The sequence below is a fragment of the Panulirus ornatus genome, chromosome 37 (assembly GCF_036320965.1).
Source record: "Panulirus ornatus isolate Po-2019 chromosome 37, ASM3632096v1, whole genome shotgun sequence".
NCBI lineage: Eukaryota > Metazoa > Arthropoda > Malacostraca > Decapoda > Palinuridae > Panulirus > Panulirus ornatus.
This window is the reverse complement of record NC_092260.1, coordinates 19,066,088-19,089,698: the sequence shown is the minus strand read 5'-3', so window position 1 is coordinate 19,089,698 and position 23,611 is coordinate 19,066,088. Positions and strand designations below refer to the sequence as shown.

Here is a 23,611-nt window from a genome sequence, read left to right as displayed (position 1 = left end):
TAAGAACCCAACAGGTATGTGTTCCTGACTTTTCACACATGGATAAAAAAAAAACAGTAGCCTTCCATCCTCAAAAGACCTGCCACTGAGAAACTGCCAATCATAGTTCAAGTTGAATATCCTAATTAGAAAGGAATAATTATGGCTATTTGCAATTCACCTTAACAGTAAGATTTTGGCTTGCTGCTAGTGGCAAAACAAGCAATTCCCCAGTTAAAAATTCTTTTTTTTTTCATTTATACTTGCTCAATTTTTCCCATGTTAGCATGGTAACGCCAGAAACAGGTGAACAATATCTCCTCACATTCACTCGCATCCATTCTCTAGCTGTCATGTGTACTCCACAACAGACCTTACCACAGTTTTCCCCAGCTGCTTCATATGCCCTAATTCTGTCCATTCACAGCCCAATTATCCCTGTACACCTAATCACTCCAATTCATTCTATCCCAAGCATGCTTTTCACCCTTCTTTATGTTCAGACCCAATGCACTTAATAGCTTTTTCACTCCATTCAGCCACCCCTAATTTGGTTTCCCTCCTCTCCTTTTCCCTTTCACTTCTGACACATATACACTCTGTGTCAACCCCTTCTCATTTATTCTATCTGTATTTCTAAACCATTTCAACACACCCTCTTCAGCTCTTTTAACCGTACTCTTCTTATTACCACACCTCTCAATCTACCATCATTTCACTATGGACTCTCCTCTCTAATCTACGGCCCATACCTCACATCCAAACAACATTGTCGGACCCATTATACTTTCAAAAATACCCATTTTTCTTCCTCCCACATGGTGACCTCTCTTTCCACGTGTACCTCAATGCCGCCTGTACCTTCACTTACCCTACGACTCACCTTCAGGCTGGGGTGTCAAAGAGTGTGCTTGAAACTACGATGAAAAGAAGGGAGAGACAGTTGACATGTCTGTGAACAGAAACCAGATCTTCTGACCCTAAATAAAACAGGGATGAAGGGGAAGCAGGAAGAATAGTCTTGAAATGTAAAGAAGGTGAAGTATGTGATTAGTGAAAGGACAAGAGCAACGAAGTTGTAATAATTCTGGAGAAAAAAGACCTGTAGAACTGTGTAGGAGTGTAGGGAAGACAGATTATGACTATAGTTGGCTGGAAGGTAAGAAGGTTAAGATAGGTGAGTGATAATGCTTAAGCAACTACATGTGAGAAAAATAACAATGAAAAGATTTAAACTTACAGGAGCACCACTAAAGCCAATAAGGGGAGCCCTCCCTTGTAGTTCCTTCCGTGTGAGAGTAAGAGCATCAAACACATACTGAAGCTTTGAACACACATCCACTGGTGATGAAAGTCTGGTCAGATCTTCAGGTCCACGAAGAGGAGCGGGAAAGACAGGGCCCTGAATAAAGAAAAAAGACCATAAAACTGATTATGTCTACCAAACCAACAAAATCTATCACTCCTTTCTGGAATTATATCATATACTAGTATGTGTAGCAAAAAACTAATAAGCATGTAAAAATAAAACTAAGTATAAAAGCAATATGAAAGGTTCACGAGCACCTTTCATGTGAAATTTTCTTTATTTATAACTACAGGATCCCTTTTAAGCAACTCTTGCAGCTTTGAGGCTGTGCTGCAGTCTGAAGCAGGGAGATGATGAACTCCTTTGAAGCAAGAAGTTCCTCAACTTGAAATCAAGCAGATGCTTTAAAGATTTGAGAGAGGAGGGAATCAAGTGTATCTAAGAATGTGTTGTCCAATCAACTTCACTAAAAGCCAAAATTAACAAACCTGGTGAGAAATAATATAACTGAGAAGACATATTAAGTGTGACTGTCAATGCTAACTACCCCACACATCCTAATCCTCCAAAAAAACAAGCATGTTTGTTGATTATTCATTTATAATGTACTGTATTTGCACTGAATTACATTATCTAATACGATCATGTATCATTCGTGTTTCCAAATTGAGTTAGTGAGAAAAGTATACAGTACTGGTTCTTATATGAGGTCTAGAACCTATCTCCTTTTGTACTAAGAAATTATTTTGCTTCAAACACTATTTTCAAGAACATATTCCTTGTTTAAAGCAGGGATATCTGTAAAGAGTCAATGAAAACTTACTTAATGCAGAGAAGGGTTTTTACCAGGAAAGTAAGGCATGTGTGTGAATATGATGGGGCAAAGAGTGAGTGGTACCTAGTGAAGGTGGGTCTGCATCTAGGATGTTTGATGTTACTATAGTTACTTATGTTGTTTAAGGGCAGGGTGGTAGGGGAGATGAATGCAAAGCTTTAAAAACAAGGAGTGGGCCTACAGTATGTTAGGAGTTGGGGAGCAAAGGAGGTAAATACGTTTCTGTATGCATATGACACCATTCCACGTCAGTAACAGAGATTGGGAGAATGTGTGAAGGGAAAAACTTGAAAATAAATGTGAACAAAAGTAAGGTAATATGATGCAATTGGGAGAAGAGAAAGGATGGTTTGACTCTAAGTATGAATGGGGAGGAATTCCAAGAAGTGAAGTGCTTTAGGTACTAAAGAGTCAACAAAGCAGCAGGTGGAACCACAGTGGCTGAAGTGAGTCACAGAGAGGGAAATGGGGTAGTGGTCCCAGGTGCATCTATGAGTATATGGAAGGAAAGGTCACTCACTGTCTGTCAGGGTATCAATGAGTATTTCTGAAGGTACAGTAATCCTGGCATTGTTGAACAGATGAGAGTTTTGGGTCATGAATGAAAAATAAAGGAAGATAGCAGAAAGGTTAGAAATTAGAAGCCTGAGAACGAGATGTGGTGTAAGATGGATTTAATCAAGTGAAGAACAACAGTGTAAGAAAAAAGTGTGGTAATAAGTGCAGTCTAACTGAAAGAGCTAACCAAGGAGTGTTTAAATAGTTCATACATATAGAAATGATGTATAAGGGAAGACTAATTAAGAGGATCTACAATGCATATTAGAAGTTGAGGGACCCTGGGGGAGCAGGAGAGATGGAAGGTTGAAGTAAAGAAGACTTAAACATTCAAAGGAGTAAGAAGTGTGCATGGGAAAGAATGAACTGGATTGATGGGTTATTTGGAGGCCAACATGCCACCTATGGCCTGAACCATATAGAAGATGAAACTGCAAAGATGACTCATAGAGCAGCTTGTAGGGTTCAGTTATGGATGGCAGGCTTTTCATTCAGTGCATTATATATGACTGCTAGAGACTGGATGAGTGCATTTGAGATCACTGTTCATTTGTTCCTTATGCAACCTCATTAAGGTGAGCAAGGCTGTACAATGGTTGATAATGATGTTTTGTGATAAGAGAGTTTGCAATCATTACATTTCTTGACTGTGACATTCTGCAATAGCAATGTCGAGAAATTAGGGCACAAATTCGGATCAATGCTACCATGCTAAATTTCACAACAGCAACAGATCTGAAGAAAACTAACATTTTCTTACATTATTTTCCATTAATGCAGTAAACTCCCATTTATCCATAATTCATTTACTTGGAAAACCCAAAACAACAGAACCAATTTTAAAACCGTGTATGGATAAAATCACTGAGAATGGTTCTATTCAAACTCAGTAGGGGTAAGAACCCAAATCATGGGTATCATTCAAATTTTCCTTTCAATTACTTGGTAAATTATCTGCACAGAGGGTCCTTAATTTCACTACATGATAATGATAAATGAGTAATGAATTAATACTTCCTTCAAAATACCATAAGAAGATAACCATAAGATGATGTTTCTTACTATCCCCTCCTGGCCTATTTCAATAAAGTACCAATTCAGATATGTTCTACGCTCTTCCCAACCCACTTTTCTCACAAACAGATGCATTACAAAAATAATAATAATGAAACACTGAAGAACTCCCTCCCAATACAGTATTTATTATTCATTTTGCTTTGTCGCTGTCTCCCGAGTTAGCAAGGTAGCGCAAGGAAACAGACGAAAGAATGGCTCAACCCACCCACATACACATGTATATACATACACGACCACACACGCAAATATGCATACCTATAAATCTCAATGTATACATATATATACACACACAAACATATACATATATACACATGTACATAATTCATACTGTCTGCCTTTATTCATTCACATCGCCACCTCGCCACACATGAAATAACAACCCCCTCCCCCCCAATGTGTGCGAGGTAGCGCTAGGAAAAGACAATAAAGGCCCCATTCGTTCACACTCAGTCTCTAGCTGTCATATAATAATGCAGCGAAATCACAGCTCCCTTTCCACATCCAGGCCCCACAGAACTTTCCATGGTTTACCCCAGACGCTTCACATGCCCTGATTCAATCCACTGACAGCATGTCGACCCCGGTATACCACATTGTTCCAATTCACTCTATTCCTTGCACGCCTTTCACCCTCCGGCATGTTCAGGCCCCGATCACTCAAAATCTTTTTCACTCCATCTTTCCACCTAAAATTTGGTCTCCCACTCCTCCTCGTTCCCTCCACCTCTGACACTTATATCCTCTTCGTCAATCTTTCCTCACTCATTCTCTCCATGTGACCAAACCATTTCAAAACACCCTCTTCGGCTCTCTCAACCACCTCAACCACACTCTTTTTATTACCACACATCTCTCTTACCCTATTATTACTTACTCGATCAAACCACCTCACACCACATATTGTCCTCAAACATCTCATTTCCAGCACATCCACCCTCCTGTGAACAACTCTATCCATAGCCCAAGCCTCACAACCATACAACATTGTTGGAACCACTATTCCTTCAAACATACCCATTTTTGCTTTCCGAGATAATGTTCTCCACTTCAACGCATTCTTCAACACTCCCAGAATTTTCGCCCCCCTCCCCCACCCTATGATTCACTTCCGCTTCCATGGTTCCATCTGCTGCCAAATCCATTCCCAGATATTTAAAACACTTCTCTTCCTCCAGTTTTTCTCCATTCAAACTTACCTCCCAATTGACTTGACCCTCAACCCTACTCTACCTAATAACCTTGCTCTTATTCACATTTACTCTCAACTTTCTTCTTTCACACACTTTACCAAACTCAGTCACCAGCTTCTGCAGTTTCTCACATGAATCAGCCACCAGCGCTGTATCATCAGCAAACAACAACAACTGACTCACTTCCCAAGCTCTCTCATCCACAACAGACTGCATACTTGCCCCTCTTTCCAAAACTCTTGCATTCATCTCCCTAATAACCCCATCCATTAACAAATTAAACAACCATGGAGACATCACACAGTACAAACAGTTAATTACATGGACAGTTTGTTTTGATTTACAATTTCCAAAATGCCTGATATTCTTGTAAATCATCATATTGACACAAATTGTCCTACAACTATTTCCCAAGATTTTCACACAACTGTGCAGCACTGTGTTTTAATAAATACTGATGTACACCACACACTTTTCCACACATTAGAGAACTAAGGGATTAATAAACAGGTATACTTCCCATATCAAACATGAATTACAGTCACTTTTTTGAAAAACCTATGAGTGCAAATGTGGCGTTCACATAGCATTTGCCTGTCCATCCATCCAGATTTAATGTAAATAGATAATAGCACAACGGTCCTCCTACAATATCCACTCTTCAAATGTTACCTTAAAACTGAAAGTGTTAATGCAATATTACAGATGCAGTCATACATACACACGTGAAGCAATTCATTTATTCATTATATAATCTTCTATGTATTTAAGCAACATACAAAACTGCATATGTGAAAACTGCATCAAGAAATAACATGGTCTAAAGTAATGCTGGCTTCATTTAAAGTTTACTCAGAGTAACATTTATCAAGAATGCATGTATGTTCATTGTGGAACTCCTGTACATTTTTGCCTAAAGGCAATAAGTAAATTTCTTGTTCCGATGTAAATACAGCATCTCTATTACTTTTAACTTATTTTCCAATAGTCAGTTTTTTCTCTAATATCTGGAAAATTCGTTTAACTGGCACCATCAAGGTCCTCAGAGTGCTATTTAATGAAGACCTTTATTATTATTATTATTATTATTATTATTATTATTATTATTATTATTATTATTATTCATTTTGCTTTGTCGCTGTCTCCCGCGTTAGCAAGGTAGCGCAAGGAAACAGACGAAAGAATGGCCCAACCCACCCACATACACATGTATATACATACACGACCACACACGCAAATATGCATACCTATAAATCTCAATGTATACATATATATACACACACAAACATATACATATATACACATGTACATAATTCATACTGTCTGCCTTTATTCATTCACATCGCCACCTCGCCACACATGAAATAACAACCCCCTCCCCCCCAATGTGTGCGAGGTAGCGCTAGGAAAAGACAATAAAGGCCCCATTCGTTCACACTCAGTCTCTAGCTGTCATATAATAATGCAGCGAAATCACAGCTCCCTTTCCACATCCAGGCCCCACAGAACTTTCCATGGTTTACCCCAGACGCTTCACATGCCCTGATTCAATCCACTGACAGCATGTCGACCCCGGTATACCACATTGTTCCAATTCACTCTATTCCTTGCACGCCTTTCACCCTCCGGCATGTTCAGGCCCCGATCACTCAAAATCTTTTTCACTCCATCTTTCCACCTAAAATTTGGTCTCCCACTCCTCCTCGTTCCCTCCACCTCTGACACTTATATCCTCTTCGTCAATCTTTCCTCACTCATTCTCTCCATGTGACCAAACCATTTCAAAACACCCTCTTTGGCTCTCTCAACCACCTCAACCACACTCTTTTTATTACCACACATCTCTCTTACCCTATTATTACTTACTCGATCAAACCACCTCACACCACATATTGTCCTCAAACATCTCATTTCCAGCACATCCACCCTCCTGTGAACAACTCTATCCATAGCCCAAGCCTCACAACCATACAACATTGTTGGAACCACTATTCCTTCAAACATACCCATTTTTGCTTTCCGAGATAATGTTCTCCACTTCAACGCATTCTTCAACACTCCCAGAATTTTCGCCCCCTCCCCCACCCTATGATTCACTTCCGCTTCCATGGTTCCATCTGCTGCCAAATCCATTCCCAGATATTTAAAACACTTCTCTTCCTCCAGTTTTTCTCCATTCAAACTTACCTCCCAATTGACTTGACCCTCAACCCTACTCTACCTAATAACCTTGCTCTTATTCACATTTACTCTCAACTTTCTTCTTTCACACACTTTACCAAACTCAGTCACCAGCTTCTGCAGTTTCTCACATGAATCAGCCACCAGCGCTGTATCATCAGCAAACAACAACAACTGACTCACTTCCCAAGCTCTCTCATCCACAACAGACTGCATACTTGCCCCTCTTTCCAAAACTCTTGCATTCATCTCCCTAATAACCCCATCCATAAACAAATTAAACAACCATGGAGACATCACACAGTACAAACAGTTAATTACATGGACAGTTTGTTTTGATTTACAATTTCCAAAATGCCTGATATTCTTGTAAATCATCATATTGACACAAATTGTCCTACAACTATTTCCCAAGATTTTCACACAACTGTGCAGCACTGTGTTTTAATAAATACTGATGTACACCACACACTTTTCCACACATTAAAGAACTAAGGGATTAATAAACAGGTATACTTCCCATATCAAACATGAATTACAGTCACTTTTTTGAAAAACCTATGAGTGCAAATGTGGCGTTCACATAGCATTTGCCTGTCCATCCATCCAGATTTAATGTAAATAGATAATAGCACAACGGTCCTCCTACAATATCCACTCTTCAAATGTTACCTTAAAACTGAAAGTGTTAATGCAATATTACAGATGCAGTCATACATACACACGTGAAGCAATTCATTTATTCATTATATAATCTTCTATGTATTTAAGCAACATACAAAACTGCATATGTGAAAACTGCATCAAGAAATAACATGGTCTAAAGTAATGCTGGCTTCATTTAAAGTTTACTCAGAGTAACATTTATCAAGAATGCATGTATGTTCATTGTGGAACTCCTGTACATTTTTGCCTAAAGGCAATAAGTAAATTTCTTGTTCCGATGTAAATACAGCATCTCTATTACTTTTAACTTATTTTCCAATAGTCAGTTTTTTCTCTAATATCTGGAAAATTCGTTTAACTGGCACCATCAAGGTCCTCAGAGTGCTATTTAATGAAGACCTTTATTATTATTATTATTATTATTATTATTATTATTATTATTATTATTATTATTATTATTTTGCTTTGTCGCTGTCTCCCGCGTCAGCGAGGTAGCGCAAGGAAACACGAAAGAATGGCCCAACCCACCCACATACACATGTATATACATACACGTCCACACACGCAAATATACATACCTAAACATCTCAACATATACATATATATACACACAGACATATACATACATACACATGTACATAATTCATACTATCTGCATTTATTCATTCCCATCGCCACACCGCCACACATGAAATAATAACCCCCTCCCCCCGCATGTGTGCGAGGTAGCACTAGGAAAAGACAATAAATGTCCCATTCGTTCACACTCAGTCTCTAGCTGTCATGTATAATTCACTGAAACCACAGCTCCCTTTCCACATCCAGGCCCCACACAACTTTCCATGGTTTACCCCAGATGCTTCACATGCCCTGGTTCAATCCATTGACAGCACATCGACCCCGGTAAACCATATCGTTCCAATTCACTCCATTCCTTGCATGCCTTTCACCCTCCGGCATGTTCACACCCCGATCACTCAAAATCTTTTTCACTCCATCTTTCCACCTAAAATTTGGTCTCCCACTCCTCCTCGTTCCCTCCAACTCTGACACACTCTTGGTCAATCTTTCCTCACTCATTCTCTCCATGTGACCAAACCATTTCAAAACACCCTCTTCTGCTCTCTCAACCACACTCTTTTTATTACCACACATCTCTCTTACCCTATTATTACTTACTCGATCAAACCACCTCACACCACATATTGTCCTCAAACATCTCACTTCCAGCACATCCACCCTCCTCCACACAACTCTATCTATAGCCCACGCCGCGCAACCATATAACATTGTTGGAACCACTATTCCTACAAACATTCCCATTTTTGCTTTCCGAGATAATGTTCTCGACTTCCACACATTCTCCAACGCTCCCAGAACTTTTGCCACCTCCCTCACCCTATAATTCACTTATGCTTCCATGGTTCACTCCGCTGCCAAATCCACTCCCAGATATCTAAAACACTTCACTTCTAGTTTTTCTCCATTCAAACTTACCTCCCAACTGACTTGTCCCTCAACCCTACTGTACCTGATAACCTTGCTCTTATTCACATTTACTTTCAGCTTTCTTCTTTCACACACTTTACCAAACTCAGTCACCAGCTTCTGCAGTTTCTCACACAAATCCGCCACCAGCACTGTATCATCAGCAAACAACAACTGACTCACTTCCCAAGCTCTATCATCTACAACAGACTGCATACTTGCCCTTCTTTCCAAAACTCTTGCATTCACCCCCTAACAACCCCATCCATAAACAAATTAAACAACCATGGAGACATCACATACCCCTGCCGCAAACCAACGTTCACCAAGAACCAATCACTTTCCTCTCTTCCTACACGTACACATGCCTTACATCCTCGATAAAAACTTTTCACTGCTTCTAACAACTTGCCCCCACACCATATATTCTTAATACCTTCCACAAAGCATCTCTATCAACTCTATCATATGCCCTCTCCAGATCCATAAATGCTACATACAAATCCATTTGCTTTTCTAGTATTTCTCACATACATTCATCAAAACAAACACCTGATCCACACATTCTCTACTACTTCTGAAACCTCACGGCTCTTCCCCAATCTGATGCTCTGTACATGCCTTCACCCTCTCAATCAATACCCTCCCATATAATTTCCCAGGAATACTCAACAAACTATTACCTCAGTAATTTGAGCACTCATTTTTATTGCCTTTGCCTCTGTACAATGGCACTATACAAGCATTCCTCTAACCCTCAGGCACCTCACCATGAGTCATACATACATTAAATAACCTTACCAACCAGACAACAATACAGTCACCCCCTTTTTTGATATATTCCACTGCAATACCATCCAAACCCACTCCCTTGTCGGCTTTCATCTTCTGCAAAGGTTTTACTACCTCTTCTCTGTTTACCAAATCATTCTCCCTAACCCTCTCACTTTGCACACCACCTCGACCAAAACACCCTATATCTGCCACTTTATCATCAAACATTCAACATAGCTTCAAAATACTCACTCAATCTCCTTCTCACATCACCACTACTTGTTATCACCTCCCCATTAGCCCCCTTCACTGAAGTCCCCATTTGTTCCCTTGTCTTACGCACTTTATTTACCTCCTTCCAAAACATCTTTTTATTCTCCCTAAAATTTAATGATACTCTCTCACCACAATCTATCAATATCTCTGATGCCCATTCCCTTTGGGAACTCCCATCAAAGGGTGGCCATGGCAAAAGTCTCCACTTATCATCCCTGTCCTTACATGCCTCCCTCGCATACACCATTCCACACATTCTTCCAGTATTCTTCCACCCTATTTGTCAATGTCACAGGTGGTCTTCCACTCACACCAACCCCTTTAATTGTACTATCATACACTCTCCTTGTAAACTTCAAGCCTTGCATTCTTTCCACATACTCAAACCACCTCAATGTACTGTGTTTCACCCATTCTACAATTCCAAAATTCACTTCCTTTGCATTCCCTGCCATACCACATCTTTAATACACCCTTTCATTTCTACTGTAATGAAATATTTGAATATACTGTAGCTTCTCAGTTATAATAATGTTCATGATGATTTCTTTTCTTTAATAATTGTTTGCCTTTTCCTACATTTGTGAGATAGTGCAGGCCTTATTCATTTACATCCATTCCATAGCTGTCATATGTAAAGTGCTGAAACTCAGCCCCCTATCTACAGACCTCTCTGTTGTTTTTCCTAGCTGCTTTCACCTAGGTTCAGACCACTAACAAAAAAACTGAGTTTCTTATCATATTCCAAGACCACCACGTCTTCATAATCTTACTGTGCCACACAAGTGAGATCTACCTAACTTGAAAACATTAAACTATGTAACATCAAGAAACTGAAAAATACCATAAGCTAAAGTGGATAAGCTTATTGTGAAAGGCTTGACAAACTGTTCACTCCACAGCAATCTCACTCCCTCAAACGCAGCATTCTCAGTAAGAATCATTAAATATCATCTGATCTACCAATGAAATGAGAACAGTTGTAGAATCATTAGAGTGTAGTATGCTGATGGTAAGTGTTTCAGGTATAGTCCATACATGAAAATTAGATTAGGAAAATATTTGGTCACGAGTGTAGTCCCTTATAACATGAGTTTCAACTTCTAAAACTAAGACATTTCATTACAATGACAAATCACCAGGAATGTAACTCTGTTGTTCTGTAAGTAGCCCCTGCACATGTGATATGAATTGCCTACAAGTAACACAAACAAATAAACAAACAAAAAGATAATATCTAGCCTATACATGTGAGTGGGAGTCCCGTTATGGGAGCTGGAGATTACAGGGTGTATGAAGGGAAGAAACTCCCAGAACCAAGGCAAGGGACCTGAGCATCCTGTAAATTTTTCTATACACAAGGTACTAATAAAGTAACCTTTCCATCTGCGAATAAAAATATTGCATCAATTGAAGAACACACAAATGAAAAAACTACAGGAAGAACTTCTAACCGCATCAAAATCTGGAAAACAGTCTTTTTCCACTGTGACTCAGAACTTGGTTTAATTTATAATTTTCTTCCACATCAAAAATGGGCAAATGTGATGCCTACATAATCAGTATTTACTGATACATTATGAAAAATAAACAGGATATCATCACCCTGAAAAGAAAGGAGTCATGAGTTAAAGTCAATGAAATAACTGTTGAGGAAATAATTCCAATAATTACAGTATACCTCATTTTTTTTTTTTTTTGTCGCTGTCTCCCGTGTTTGCGAGGTAGCGCAAGGAAACAGATGAAAGAAATGGCTCAACCCACCCCCATACACATGTATATACATACACGTCCACACACGCAAATATACATACCTACACAGCTTTCCATGGTTTACCCCAGACGCTTCACATGCCCTGATTCAATCCACTGACAGCACATCAACCCCGGTATACAACATCGATCCAATCCACTCTATTCCTTGCCCTCCTTTCACCCTCCTGCATGTTCAGGCCCCGATCACACAAAATCTTTTTCACTCCATCTTTCCACCTCCAATCTGGTCTCCCACTTCTCCTTGTTCCCTCCACCTCCGACACATATATCCTCTTGGTCAATCTTTCCTTACTCATTCTCTCCATGTGCCCAAACCATTTCAAAACACCCTCTTCTGCTCTCTCAACCACGCTCTTTTCATTTCCACACTTCTCTCTTACCCTTACGTTACTTACTCGATCAAACCACCTCACACCACATATTGTCCTCAAACATCTCATTTCCAGCACATCCACCCTCCTGCGCACAACTCTATCCATAGCCCACGCCTTGCAACCATACAACATTGTTGGAACCACTATTCCTCCAAACATATCCATTTTTGCTTTCCGAGATAATGTTCTCGACTTCCACACATTCTTCAAGGCTCCCAGGATTTTCGCCCCCTCCCCCACCCTATGATCCACTTCCGCTTCCATGGTTCTATCCGCTGCCAGATCCACTCACAGATATCTAAAACACTTTACTTCCTCCAGTTTTTCTCCATTCAAACTTACCTCCCAATTGCCTTGACTCTCAACCCTACTGTACCTAATAACCTTGCTCTTATTCACATTTACTCTTAACTTTCTTCTTTCACACACTTTACCAAACTCAGTCACCAGCTTCTGCAGTTTCTCACATGAATCAGCCACCAGCGCTGTATCATCAGTGAACAACAACTGACTCACTTCCCAAGCTCTCTCATCCACAACAGACTTCATACTTGCCCTTCTTTCCAAAACTCTTGCATTCACCTCCCTAACAACCCCATCCATAAACAAATTAAACAACCATGGAGACATCACACATCCCTGCCGCAAACCTACATTCACTGAGAACCAATCACTTTCCTCTCTTCCTGCACGTACACATGCCTTACATCCTCGATAAAAACTTTTCACTGCTTCTAACAACTTGCCTCCCACACCATATATTCTTAATACCTTCCACAGAGCATCTCTATCAACTCTATCATATGCCTTCTCCAGATCCATAAATGCTACATACAAATCCATTTGCTTTTCTAAGTATTTCTCACATACATTCTTCAAAGCAAACACCTGATCCACACATCCTCTACCACTTCTGAAACCACACTGCTCTTCCCCAATCTGATGCTCTGTACATGCCTTCACCCTCTCAATCAATACCCTCCCATATAATTTACCAGGAATACTCAACAAACTTATACCTCTGTAATTTGAGCACTCACTCTTATCCCCTTTGACTTTGTACAATGGCACTATGCACACATTCCGCCAATCCTCAGGCACCTCACCATGAGTCATACATACATTAAATAACCTTACCAACCAGTCAACAATACAGTCACCCCCTTTTTTAATAATTTCCACTGCAATACCATCCAAACCTGCTGCCTTGCCGGCAGTATACCTCATATCCCAAGCAATTCTTACCTCTCCAGGCTGCATCTTCACTTCCATGCCTAGTGCTTGTGGTATAACCAAAATATCTGAGAAAATAATGGCAGCATCCAGTGGGAACCGTTTCAGTGGCTGAAGAGTAACCTTGCACGACAACTCAGGGGTTTGACACATGGTGAAGAAATCACACTTGGCACGTTCCTCTCGGAATTCTGTAAAATTTGATACAGGTAAGCAGCTATGTTTTTTCAAATGCTCATCTTCAGATGAAATAAATCTGCTCTGAAAATGGCCTGTCTCTTTTTTAGTTCCAAAAAGAAAAATGGTAGTGACACCTGGAACGTTGACAACTTTCAAACAAAAAAACATGCACATTATTTCATAAATGGCAAATGTGACTGAACATCTATTTTTGCCAGAGAAGTCACTTTCATTGTAAACTGAAACTGAAGTCAAAGACAGATGTAATGCAATATCTTAAAAATAACAGTTATAAAGAGAATAAGCAGGGAACTATGTTGAGAGCTTTTTAAATATCAAGAATAAAGGTTTATATTGAATGAACGTATGCAGTTTAAATCTTGTGAAATGTGGTGTGTAACAGTGCCACTAGAATACTATGTTTACAATCAAAATAACTGAGGACAGTCAAGGTTTATTCCATCTAAATCACCACAGACATGCTAAAAGCATGAATATCTAGTGACTTTGTGATGTGGCTTTGAAATACTGAAAACAAATGTAAGATATTGTATTTTTAGCAAACACTGTATCCAGTGAGGAAACAAAAGCTGGAATATATCAATTTACTCTGTTCATCAAGGTGAGACATGAGGAAGGATGTTAATTTCCACAAATTCTTTTTCCCTTACACACTAAATACCTCTATTGCACAAGATCAACTGTGATTTCCTAGCATCAATATTTATCATCATATAGCCCCAAGGGATTCCTACATCTTCAGGGTTGCACTACAACAAGTAGCAGAGAAAGGATGAACTCCTTTGGAGTTCATTTTTTTGCCCAGATTGTGCCACAGCCTCAGTGGAGGTGACTTTAGTAGTGCAATCACAAGCAGATTCCAGTAATGTAAGAACTTAGGATTCTTCCCTTAAATACAATGATGCTATGGAACGAAAAATTACAATGATTTTGTTTTGATGGGATGGACCTTGGTTAAAATATACACAGTACATACACATCTCAACATTGCCTTACGTGCGAGAGGACCAACACATAATCCTATGACCAATGCTGGCTCACTATCCCTCACAGCTAGAGCACTTAAGTTTTTTGGTTATCAAGCATTAGGCAGCAACAAGAGGGGCTGAGCAACGAGCAAGCCAAGGGAAATAACTACAGGTTGTCTTTCATCTCTAGTGGGAAGTTAATAAATGTTGATGTCTATCTGAGTCTGTCCCCTTCTGATACCCAACTGCTGAAGGTTTTCATGCTCTTTAGCCACAATGGGGAAATGAAAGGACTTGGCAAAGAGCAAACAGCTTCAATTATTAGTCTGTAAAAGGCGCAGAAGCCAGTAAGGGAAATATCAAGAATTGTCAGTGCTACTGTCCGATCAATTCAGGTAGAGACATTAAGCTTTTGCAACAGCAAAGGTAAGGCAACACCAGCGCGCAAGGGAAAACCCATGAAGGCTCAGAGGACTTCACCATGCACACTAACCATCCTGAAACGTCATCTAAAAGCTAATCCACATTTGTTAGCACAAAAATTAAAAGAAAAAACCTAAGACTGATCGGCGAAGTGTCAGTAAGGACCGTTCATCAACACATCTACGACAACCTGCACTTTAGCTGCCATTGCAACTGAACGAAGCCCCTCCTCACCCTTGTGTAGAGGCACCCTAGAATCATGTTTGCCAAGACATACCTTCAGTGGGATAAGAACAAGTGGAAGCACATGCTATGAAGCAACAAAGCCATGTTTTCTGTGATTGGGAAGAGTTGCCATATTTTTATCAGTGTGCCAGAAGTGACCCTCTCGATCCCAACTACACTTTCACTACTGTTAAACACCGTAATTCTCTCATGGTATGGGGATGTTTTTCTTATTATGGAATTGGTGACCTTGTCATGCTGCTCAGACATCAAACCATGAATCAGCACAAGTACCTCAAGCTACTGTTTTCAATAGTGCCATGCAGACGTGTTCATGCAAGATGGTGCACCTTGCCATTTGGCAAAATCTGTGAAGCAGTGGCTTACTGACTGTGGAGCCCACTTCAAAAATGATTGGTCTGGAAACAGCCCAGATATTAATCCAACAGAGAACTTGTGGAGCATCATTATGAACCAAATTTCAGGGAAGGATACTAGTAGTGTCCCCAAACTTGAGGTGGCCATTCATGAAGAGTGGCATAATTTGGACCCAAAGACTCTCAAGAACTTGGTAGAATCAGTGTCTTCACATCCTCAAGAATGTATACAGAGGAAAGGGAAGCAGATTACCTATCAACACTGTATACAAATAAAACTAACGAACAGTTTATATTCATTTTTATCCACTGGCTCCCCCATGCATAATGCACTATCAAGGTGTGTATAGAGGTTATCTCCAAATTTCAAAAAAACAGTTCTTCACATGAAAAAAAGGGAAAATACATATATACCTCTTAAACAGCAGAACAAATGTAATACTGTGCTGGTAAGGAATACAAGAGGGAGGGAACATTTATTTCACAGAATTATAACAAAACTATTACACTTTCCACACGAATTATTGATAGGAAAAAAGTTAATGCAATAATGTAACACCATACAGAATAGTTTTTTTACTTAAATTTATTTTACTTTTTAAACAAACTTTTCTGCTTGGTTTTTTTTTTTTTTTTGCTTTGTCGCTGTCTCCCACGTTTGCGAGGTAGCGCAAGGAAACAGACGAAAGAAATGGCTCAACCCACCCCCATACACATGTATATACATACATCCACACACGCAAATATACATACCTACACAGCTTTCCATGGTTTACCCCAGACGCTTCACATGTCCTGATTCAATCCACTGACAACACGTCAACCCCGGTATACCACATCGATCCAATTCACTCTATTCCTTGCCCTCCTTTCACCCTCCTGCATGTTCAGGCCCCGATCACACAAAATCTTTTTCACTCCATCTTTCCACCTCCAATTTGGTCTCCCACTTCTCCTCGTTCCCTCCACCTCCGACACATATATCCTCTTGGTCAATCTTTCCTCGCTCATTCTCTCCATGTGTCCAAACCATTTCAAAACACCCTCTTCTGCTCTCTCAACCACGCTCTTTTTATTTCCACACATCTCTCTTACCCTTACGTTACTTACTCGATCAAACCACCTCACACCACACATTGTCCTCAAACATCTCATTTCCAGCACATCCATCCTCCTGCGCACAACTCTTTCCATAGCCCACGCCTCGCAACCATACAACATTGTTGGAACCACTATTCCATAAAACATACCCATTCCACACATTCTTCAAGGCTCCCAGAATTTTCGCCCCCTCCCCCACCCTATGATCCACTTCCGCTTCCATGGTTCCATCCGCTGCCAGATCCACTCACAGATATCTAAAACACTTTACTTCCTCTAATTTTTCTCCATTCAAACTTACCTCCCAATTGACTTGACCCTCAACCCTACTCTACCTAATAACCTTGCTTTTATTCACATTTACTCTTAACTTTCTTCTTTCACACACTTTACCAAACTCAGTCACCAGCTTCTGCAGTTTCTCACATGAATCAGCCACCAGCGCTGTATCATCAGTGAACAACAACTGACTCACTTCCCAAGCTCTCTCATCCCCAACAGACTTCATACTTGCCCCTCTTTCCAAAACTCTTGCATTCACCTCCCTAACAACCCCATCCATAAACAAATTAAACAACCATGGAGACATCACACACCCCTGCCGCAAACCTACATTCACTGAGAACCAATCACTCTCCTCTCTTCCTACATGTACACATGCCTTACATCCTCGATAAAAACTTTTCACTGCTTCTAACATCTTGCCTCCCACACCATATATTCTTATATATATTCTTATATATTTCTGCTTGGTATAAAAACAAAATACCATTTCTGAGTGATTCTGTTTATGACAAAGTTATAAGAGCTGAGCAAATGTTACATAATGGATGATGATGAAGCCATCAAAGCAGGAAAAGTTACTTATCTTCAGTATCCTACATGAAACATGCATTTTCCTAATTTTTCAAGATTTTTAAGACTAGGTACTTTGGAAATGGAATCCTCCTCTAAAATACAGCAGGTTACATGAAACAAAAGCAAATCTACAGAATATATGTATGATTATGGAAGAGCTTCACAGGGCTTCATCTTTGCACTGTCAACAAGTGAATAATCTCCATGCATCTGTACACCTAACTGGAATGAATATATTGTATAAGTAATCAGTTCCAAGTAGATTTCCACACAGTTTGGTTTCTGAACAGTGTCTCAACTTAGCAGAAAGTTTCCATATCCATGGACTTTCCTTAACCTCAAATACCTTAGTATTAGAAAGCCACCGTTCAGCTCAGTAAGGTAACGGTCTTAATTTTTCATAATTCTCTGATTCACTTACAGCAACAAAGTAACAGTAAGCAATATGTGAGATATCATACATCTAACTAATCATTAGAAAATACTTTCACAAAAGAATATCATTTCTCTTAAAGCATTCCTTATATGCGACTAAGGTATATAAAATGTCTGGGGTAAACAATGGAAAAGTCTGTGAGGCCTGGATGTGAATAGGGAACTCTGGTTTCGATGCACTACAAATGACAGCTAGAGACTGAGTGTGAATGAATGTGGCCTTTTTGTCTGTTTTCCTGGTGCTACCTTGCTGAAGCGGGAGGAAGCGATGCTATTTCCTGTGGGGTGGGGTGACGCCGGGAATAGATTGAAGGCAAGCAAGTATGAATATATACATGTGTATGTATGTATGTGTCTGTATGTGTATGTATATGTTGATATGTATATGTATGGATGTTTACGTATGCATACGTGTATAGGAGTGGATGGGTCGTTCTTTGTCTGTTACTTAGTGTTACCTCACTGACACGGGAAGTGGCAATCAAGTATAACATAAAACAAATCATAACTCACCTGGTAGGTAACGTCCAGCTTGCCTCATAACCCATACAGGAACCACATCAACCTCTTCACCCCGTGCTGCACGTAAAAGTCGGTCATTCTTCATGGCAGGAAATCCATTCTGCAACAGTGGTCTTTACTTACACATACAGTAATTGCAATCAGAAAACAATGTGATCATAAATTCTTGATTAAATTACTGCTTGTTTTTGGAGTCTGAGAGCCATAATGGACTACAGTACTGCAAAGGTAAAGATTAGGAATAACAGAGCCCTAACTCAGTTTCCTCACTGTATTGCTCAATGAGTGATGGCTAGTAACAACAGTTTCTAACAGTGATGAGTCTAGATCTAACATTAAAAAAAAAAAAATCTGAGTAGCCTCTCTGGAAAAAGAGCCACAGCCTCACTGTATCTCTAAATGAGTGATGGCTAGTAACAACAGTTTCTAACAGTGATGAGTCTAGATCTAACATTCAAAAAAAAAATCTGAGTAGCCTCTTTGGGAAAAACAGCCACAGCCTGCTATCTGCATTGCTCCCAAAAGTTTCTTACACGAAACTGAATGCTGTTTTAAGGCATGCCCAAAACTCTCCAATAAGCTCTAGTTAACTGAATGTGTTGTCAAAGAGTTCACATGGACCTCTGATATGACTAAACTGATATAAGTAGCAAGGCCTAGGGAGATACTATTCTGTCTAAAGAAAAAGGTGAAAATTCCATCCTCTCTTATGTACATAAAAGCTTCATGACAGAATCAACATTATCACAACATAGCCCTGAAAAGACTAAAGGTAATGTGTAACTTTTTAATGAGTTAAGATTCTATGTCCTCAAGGCTCTGGAACACAGGGATTAGCCAGAAAAAAAAATCCAAAAAGAAATAGTGGTTTGGAAGGCACTCATTGTCTTAAAAACAATGAGTACCTTAAAAAATTTTAAGGAATAGTAAGTCATGCTGTTTAATCTTGTAGGGGATTGTTAGCATCAAACAGGTTATCTTCTAAGGAGAAGATTGTTCTCAGATCTCATTAACACAACAAAATTCCCAGGTTGAATACTTCTCAAAGAAAGTTGGGTTAATCTCAAAAGGATAAACTGCGTGTGTTTGAGTAGAAACAGAAGAGTTTCATTGACAAATGGCTTTAAGAGCATACATACTTCATAATATGGCCTGAAGGTGCAAATGAAAACAAATTTTGATATCTAAATAAAACACAAATTCTAGGTTAACATAGCATGCTATAGAAAATGAAGTAACGTTCACAAATTCTCATGTTAACTATCCCCTTATATCATCTGATCTTCATTAACCTGCATCTGTTTATGTAAGGGCATTAATTCCTCAAATCAACAAAGCACACATGATAACAACATTGGTATTTTTCAACTAAAACATTAAAAACTTGGGCTGCTCATGGATGTTATATTAAGTTTTCATAGTTCCAATAATTCAAAAAAATATACATGGGCATTTTTTAGCCGTACATTTACTTGAGTCTCATTGCTCTCCCTACTATCAACTTCGGTAGATTCAATAAATAAAATACAATGCTCTACATTAAACTAAACCACTCTTATTGCATTCTTTGCATGCTCTGGAACTGGTAGAAATAAGTTCCTGCAAGTTCTCATTAAAAATCTAGGTTAGGACTTAAGTACCTACCTAAGATCTACCCAAGACCTAACTTGAACATGCATGGTTCTGGTGCCTCAAGACATCTGGCACCAGTTCTAGATCCGGAGACTCCCTAATATTTGCCAGCCAAACTAAATGAAACTACATGAAACTACATGAAATGGCAATTTACCATTTTAACTCAATATTATCCCTGGGGATAGGGGAGAAAGAATACTTCCCACGCATTCCTCACGTGTCATAGAAGGCGACTAAAGGGGATGGGAGTGGGGGGTTAGAAACCCTCCCCTCCTTGTATTTTAACTTTCTAAAAGGGGAAACAGAAGAAGAAGTCACGCGGGGAGTGCTCATCCTCCTCGAAGGCTCAGACTGGGGTGTCTAAATGTGTGTGGATGTAACCAAGATGAGAAAAAAGGAGAGATAGGTAGTATGTTTGAGGAAAGGAACGTGGATGTTTTGGCTCTGAGTGAAACGAAGCTCAAGGGTAAAGGGGAAGAGTGGTTTGGGAATGTCTTGGGAGTAAAGTCAGGGGTTAGTGAGAGGACAAGAGCAAGGGAAGGAGTAGCACTACTCCTGAAACAGGAGTTGTGGGAGTAATTGATAGAGCGTAAGAAAGTAAATTCTAGATTGATATGGGTAAAACTGAAAGTTGATGGAGAGAGATGGGTGATTATTGGTGCATATGCACCTGGGCATGAGAAGAAAGATCATGAGAGGCAAGTGTTATGGGAGCAGCTGAATGAGTGTGTTAGTGGTCTTGATGCACAAGACCAGGTTATAGTGATGGGTGATTTGAATGCAAAGGTGAGTAATGTGGCAGTTGAGGGAATAATTGGTATACATGGGGTGTTCAGTGTTGTAAATGGAAATGGTGAAGAGCTTGTAGATTTATGTGCTGAAAAAGGACTGGTGATTGGGAATACCTGGTTTAAAAAGTGAGATATACATAAGTATACGTATGTAAGTAGGAGGGAGGGCCAGAGAGCGTTATTGGATTATGTGTTAATTGAGAGGCACGTGAAAGAGAGACTTTTGGATGTTAATGTGTTGAGAGGTGCAACTGGAGGGATGTCTGATCATTATCTTGTGGAAGCGAAGGTGAAGATTTGTAGGGGTTTTCAGAAAAGGAGAGAGAATGTTGGGGTGAAGAGAGTAGTGACAGTAAGTGAGCTTGGGAAGGAGACTTGTGTGAGGAAGTACCATGAGAGACTGAATATAGAAAGGGAAAAGGTGAGAACAAAGGAGCTAAGGGGAGTGGGAGAGGAATGGGATGTATTTGGGGAAGCAGTGATGGCTTGCGCAAAAGATGCTTGTGGCATGAGAAGCGTGGGAGGTGGGTTGATTAGAAAGGGAAGTGAGTGGTGGGATGAAGAAGTAAGATTATTAGTGAAAGAGAAGAGAGAGGTATTTGGACAATTTTTGCAGGGAAAAAAATGCAAATGAGTGGGAGATGTATAAAAGAAAGAAGCAGGAGGTCAAGAGAAAGGTGCAAGAGGTGAAAAAGAGGGAAAATGAGAGTTGGGGTGAGAGAGTATCATTAAATTTTAGGGAGAATAAAAAGATGTTTTGGAAGGAGGTAAATAAAGTGCGTAAGACAAGGGAGCAAATGGGAACTTCAGTGAAGGGGGCTAATGGGGAGATGATAACAAGTAGTGGTGATGTGAGAAGGAGATGGAGTGAGTATTTTGAAGGTTTGTTGAATGTGTTTGATGATAGAGTGGCAGATATAGGACGTTTTGGTCGAGGTGGTGTGCAAAGTGAGAGGGTTAGGGAAAATGATTTGGCGAACAGAGAAGAGGTAGTAAAAGCTTTGTGAAAGATGAAAGCCGGCACGGCAGCAGGTTTGGATGGTATTGCAGTGGAATTTATTAAAAATGGGGGTGACTGTATTGTTGACTGGTCGGTAAGGTTATCTAATGTATGTATGATTCATGGTGAGGTGCCTGAGGATTGGCGGAATGCTTGCATAGTGCCATTGTACAAAGGCAAAGGGGATAAGAGTGCTCAAATTACAGAGGTATAAGTTAGGGGAGAAAGAATACTTCCCACGTATTCCCTGCGTGTCGTAGAAGGCGACTAAAAGGGGAGGGAGCGGGGGGCTGGAAATCCTCCCCTCTCATTTTTTTTTTTTTTCCCAAAAGAAGGAACAGAGTAGGGGGCCAGGTGAGGATATTCCCTCGAAGGCCCAGTCCTCTGTTCTTAAAGCTACCTTGCTAATGCGGGAAATGGCGAATAGTTTGAAAGAAAAAGAAAGAAAAGTTTGTTGAGTATTCCTGGTAAATTATATGGGAGGGTATTGATTGAGAGGGTGAAGGCATGTACAGAGCATCAGATTGGGGAAGAGCAGTGGGGTTTCAGAAGTGGTAGAGGATGTGTGGATCAGGTGTTTGCTTTGAAGAATGTATGTGAGAAATACTTAGAAAAGCAAATGGATTTGTATGTAGCATTTATGGATCTGGAGAAGGCATATAATAGAGTTGATAGAGATGCTCTGTGGAAGGTATTAAGAATATATGGTGTGGGAGGCAAGTTGTTAGAAGCAGTGAAAAGTGTTTATCGAGGATGTAAGGCATGTGTACGTGTAGGAAGAGAGGAAAGCGATTGGTTCTCAGTGAATGTAGGTTTGCTGGAGGGGTGAATGATGTCTCCATGGTTGCTTAATTTGTTTATGGATGGGGTTGTTAGGGAGGTGAATGCAAGAGTTTTGGAAAGAGGGGCAAGTATGCAGTCTGTTGTGGATGTGAGAGCTTGGGAAGTGAGTCAGTTGTTGTTCGCTGATGATACAGCGCTGGTGGCTGATTCATGTGAGAAACTGCAGAAGCTGGTGACTGAGTTTGGTAAAGTGTGTGAAAGAAAAAAGTTAAGAGTAAATGTGAATAAGAGCAAGGTTATTAGGAACAGTAGGGTTGAGGGTCAAGTCAACTGGGAGGTAAGTTTGAATGGAGAAAAACTAGAGGAAGTAAAGTGTTTTAGATATCTGTGAGTGGATCTGGCAGCGGATGGAACCATGGAAGCGGAAGTGAATCATAGGGTGGGGGAGGGGGTGAAAATCCTGGGAGCCTTGAAGAATGTTTGGAAGTCAAGAACATTACCTCAGAAAGCAAAAATGGGTATGTTTGAAGGAATAGTGGTTCCAACAATGTTGTATGGTTGCGAGGCGTGGGCTAT

General features: G+C 40.0%; 1 protein-coding gene across 2 annotated transcripts in view; it reads right to left on the bottom strand.

Moving 5' to 3' along the window:
- Positions 1-23,611, bottom strand: part of Urod (uroporphyrinogen decarboxylase) — a 58,323-nt gene that overhangs the window by 10,040 nt on the left and 24,672 nt on the right. For both annotated transcript variants that reach the window (XM_071683904.1, XM_071683903.1), the window contains exons 2-4: positions 18,818-18,926; positions 13,729-13,907; positions 1,220-1,381 (exon numbers count right to left, since the gene is read on the bottom strand). In XM_071683904.1, coding sequence (XP_071540005.1) covers positions 1,220-1,381; positions 13,729-13,907; positions 18,818-18,911 — 435 coding nt within the window. In that variant the 5' untranslated portion in view covers positions 18,912-18,926. The remainder of the gene's footprint in view (positions 1-1,219; positions 1,382-13,728; positions 13,908-18,817; positions 18,927-23,611) is intronic.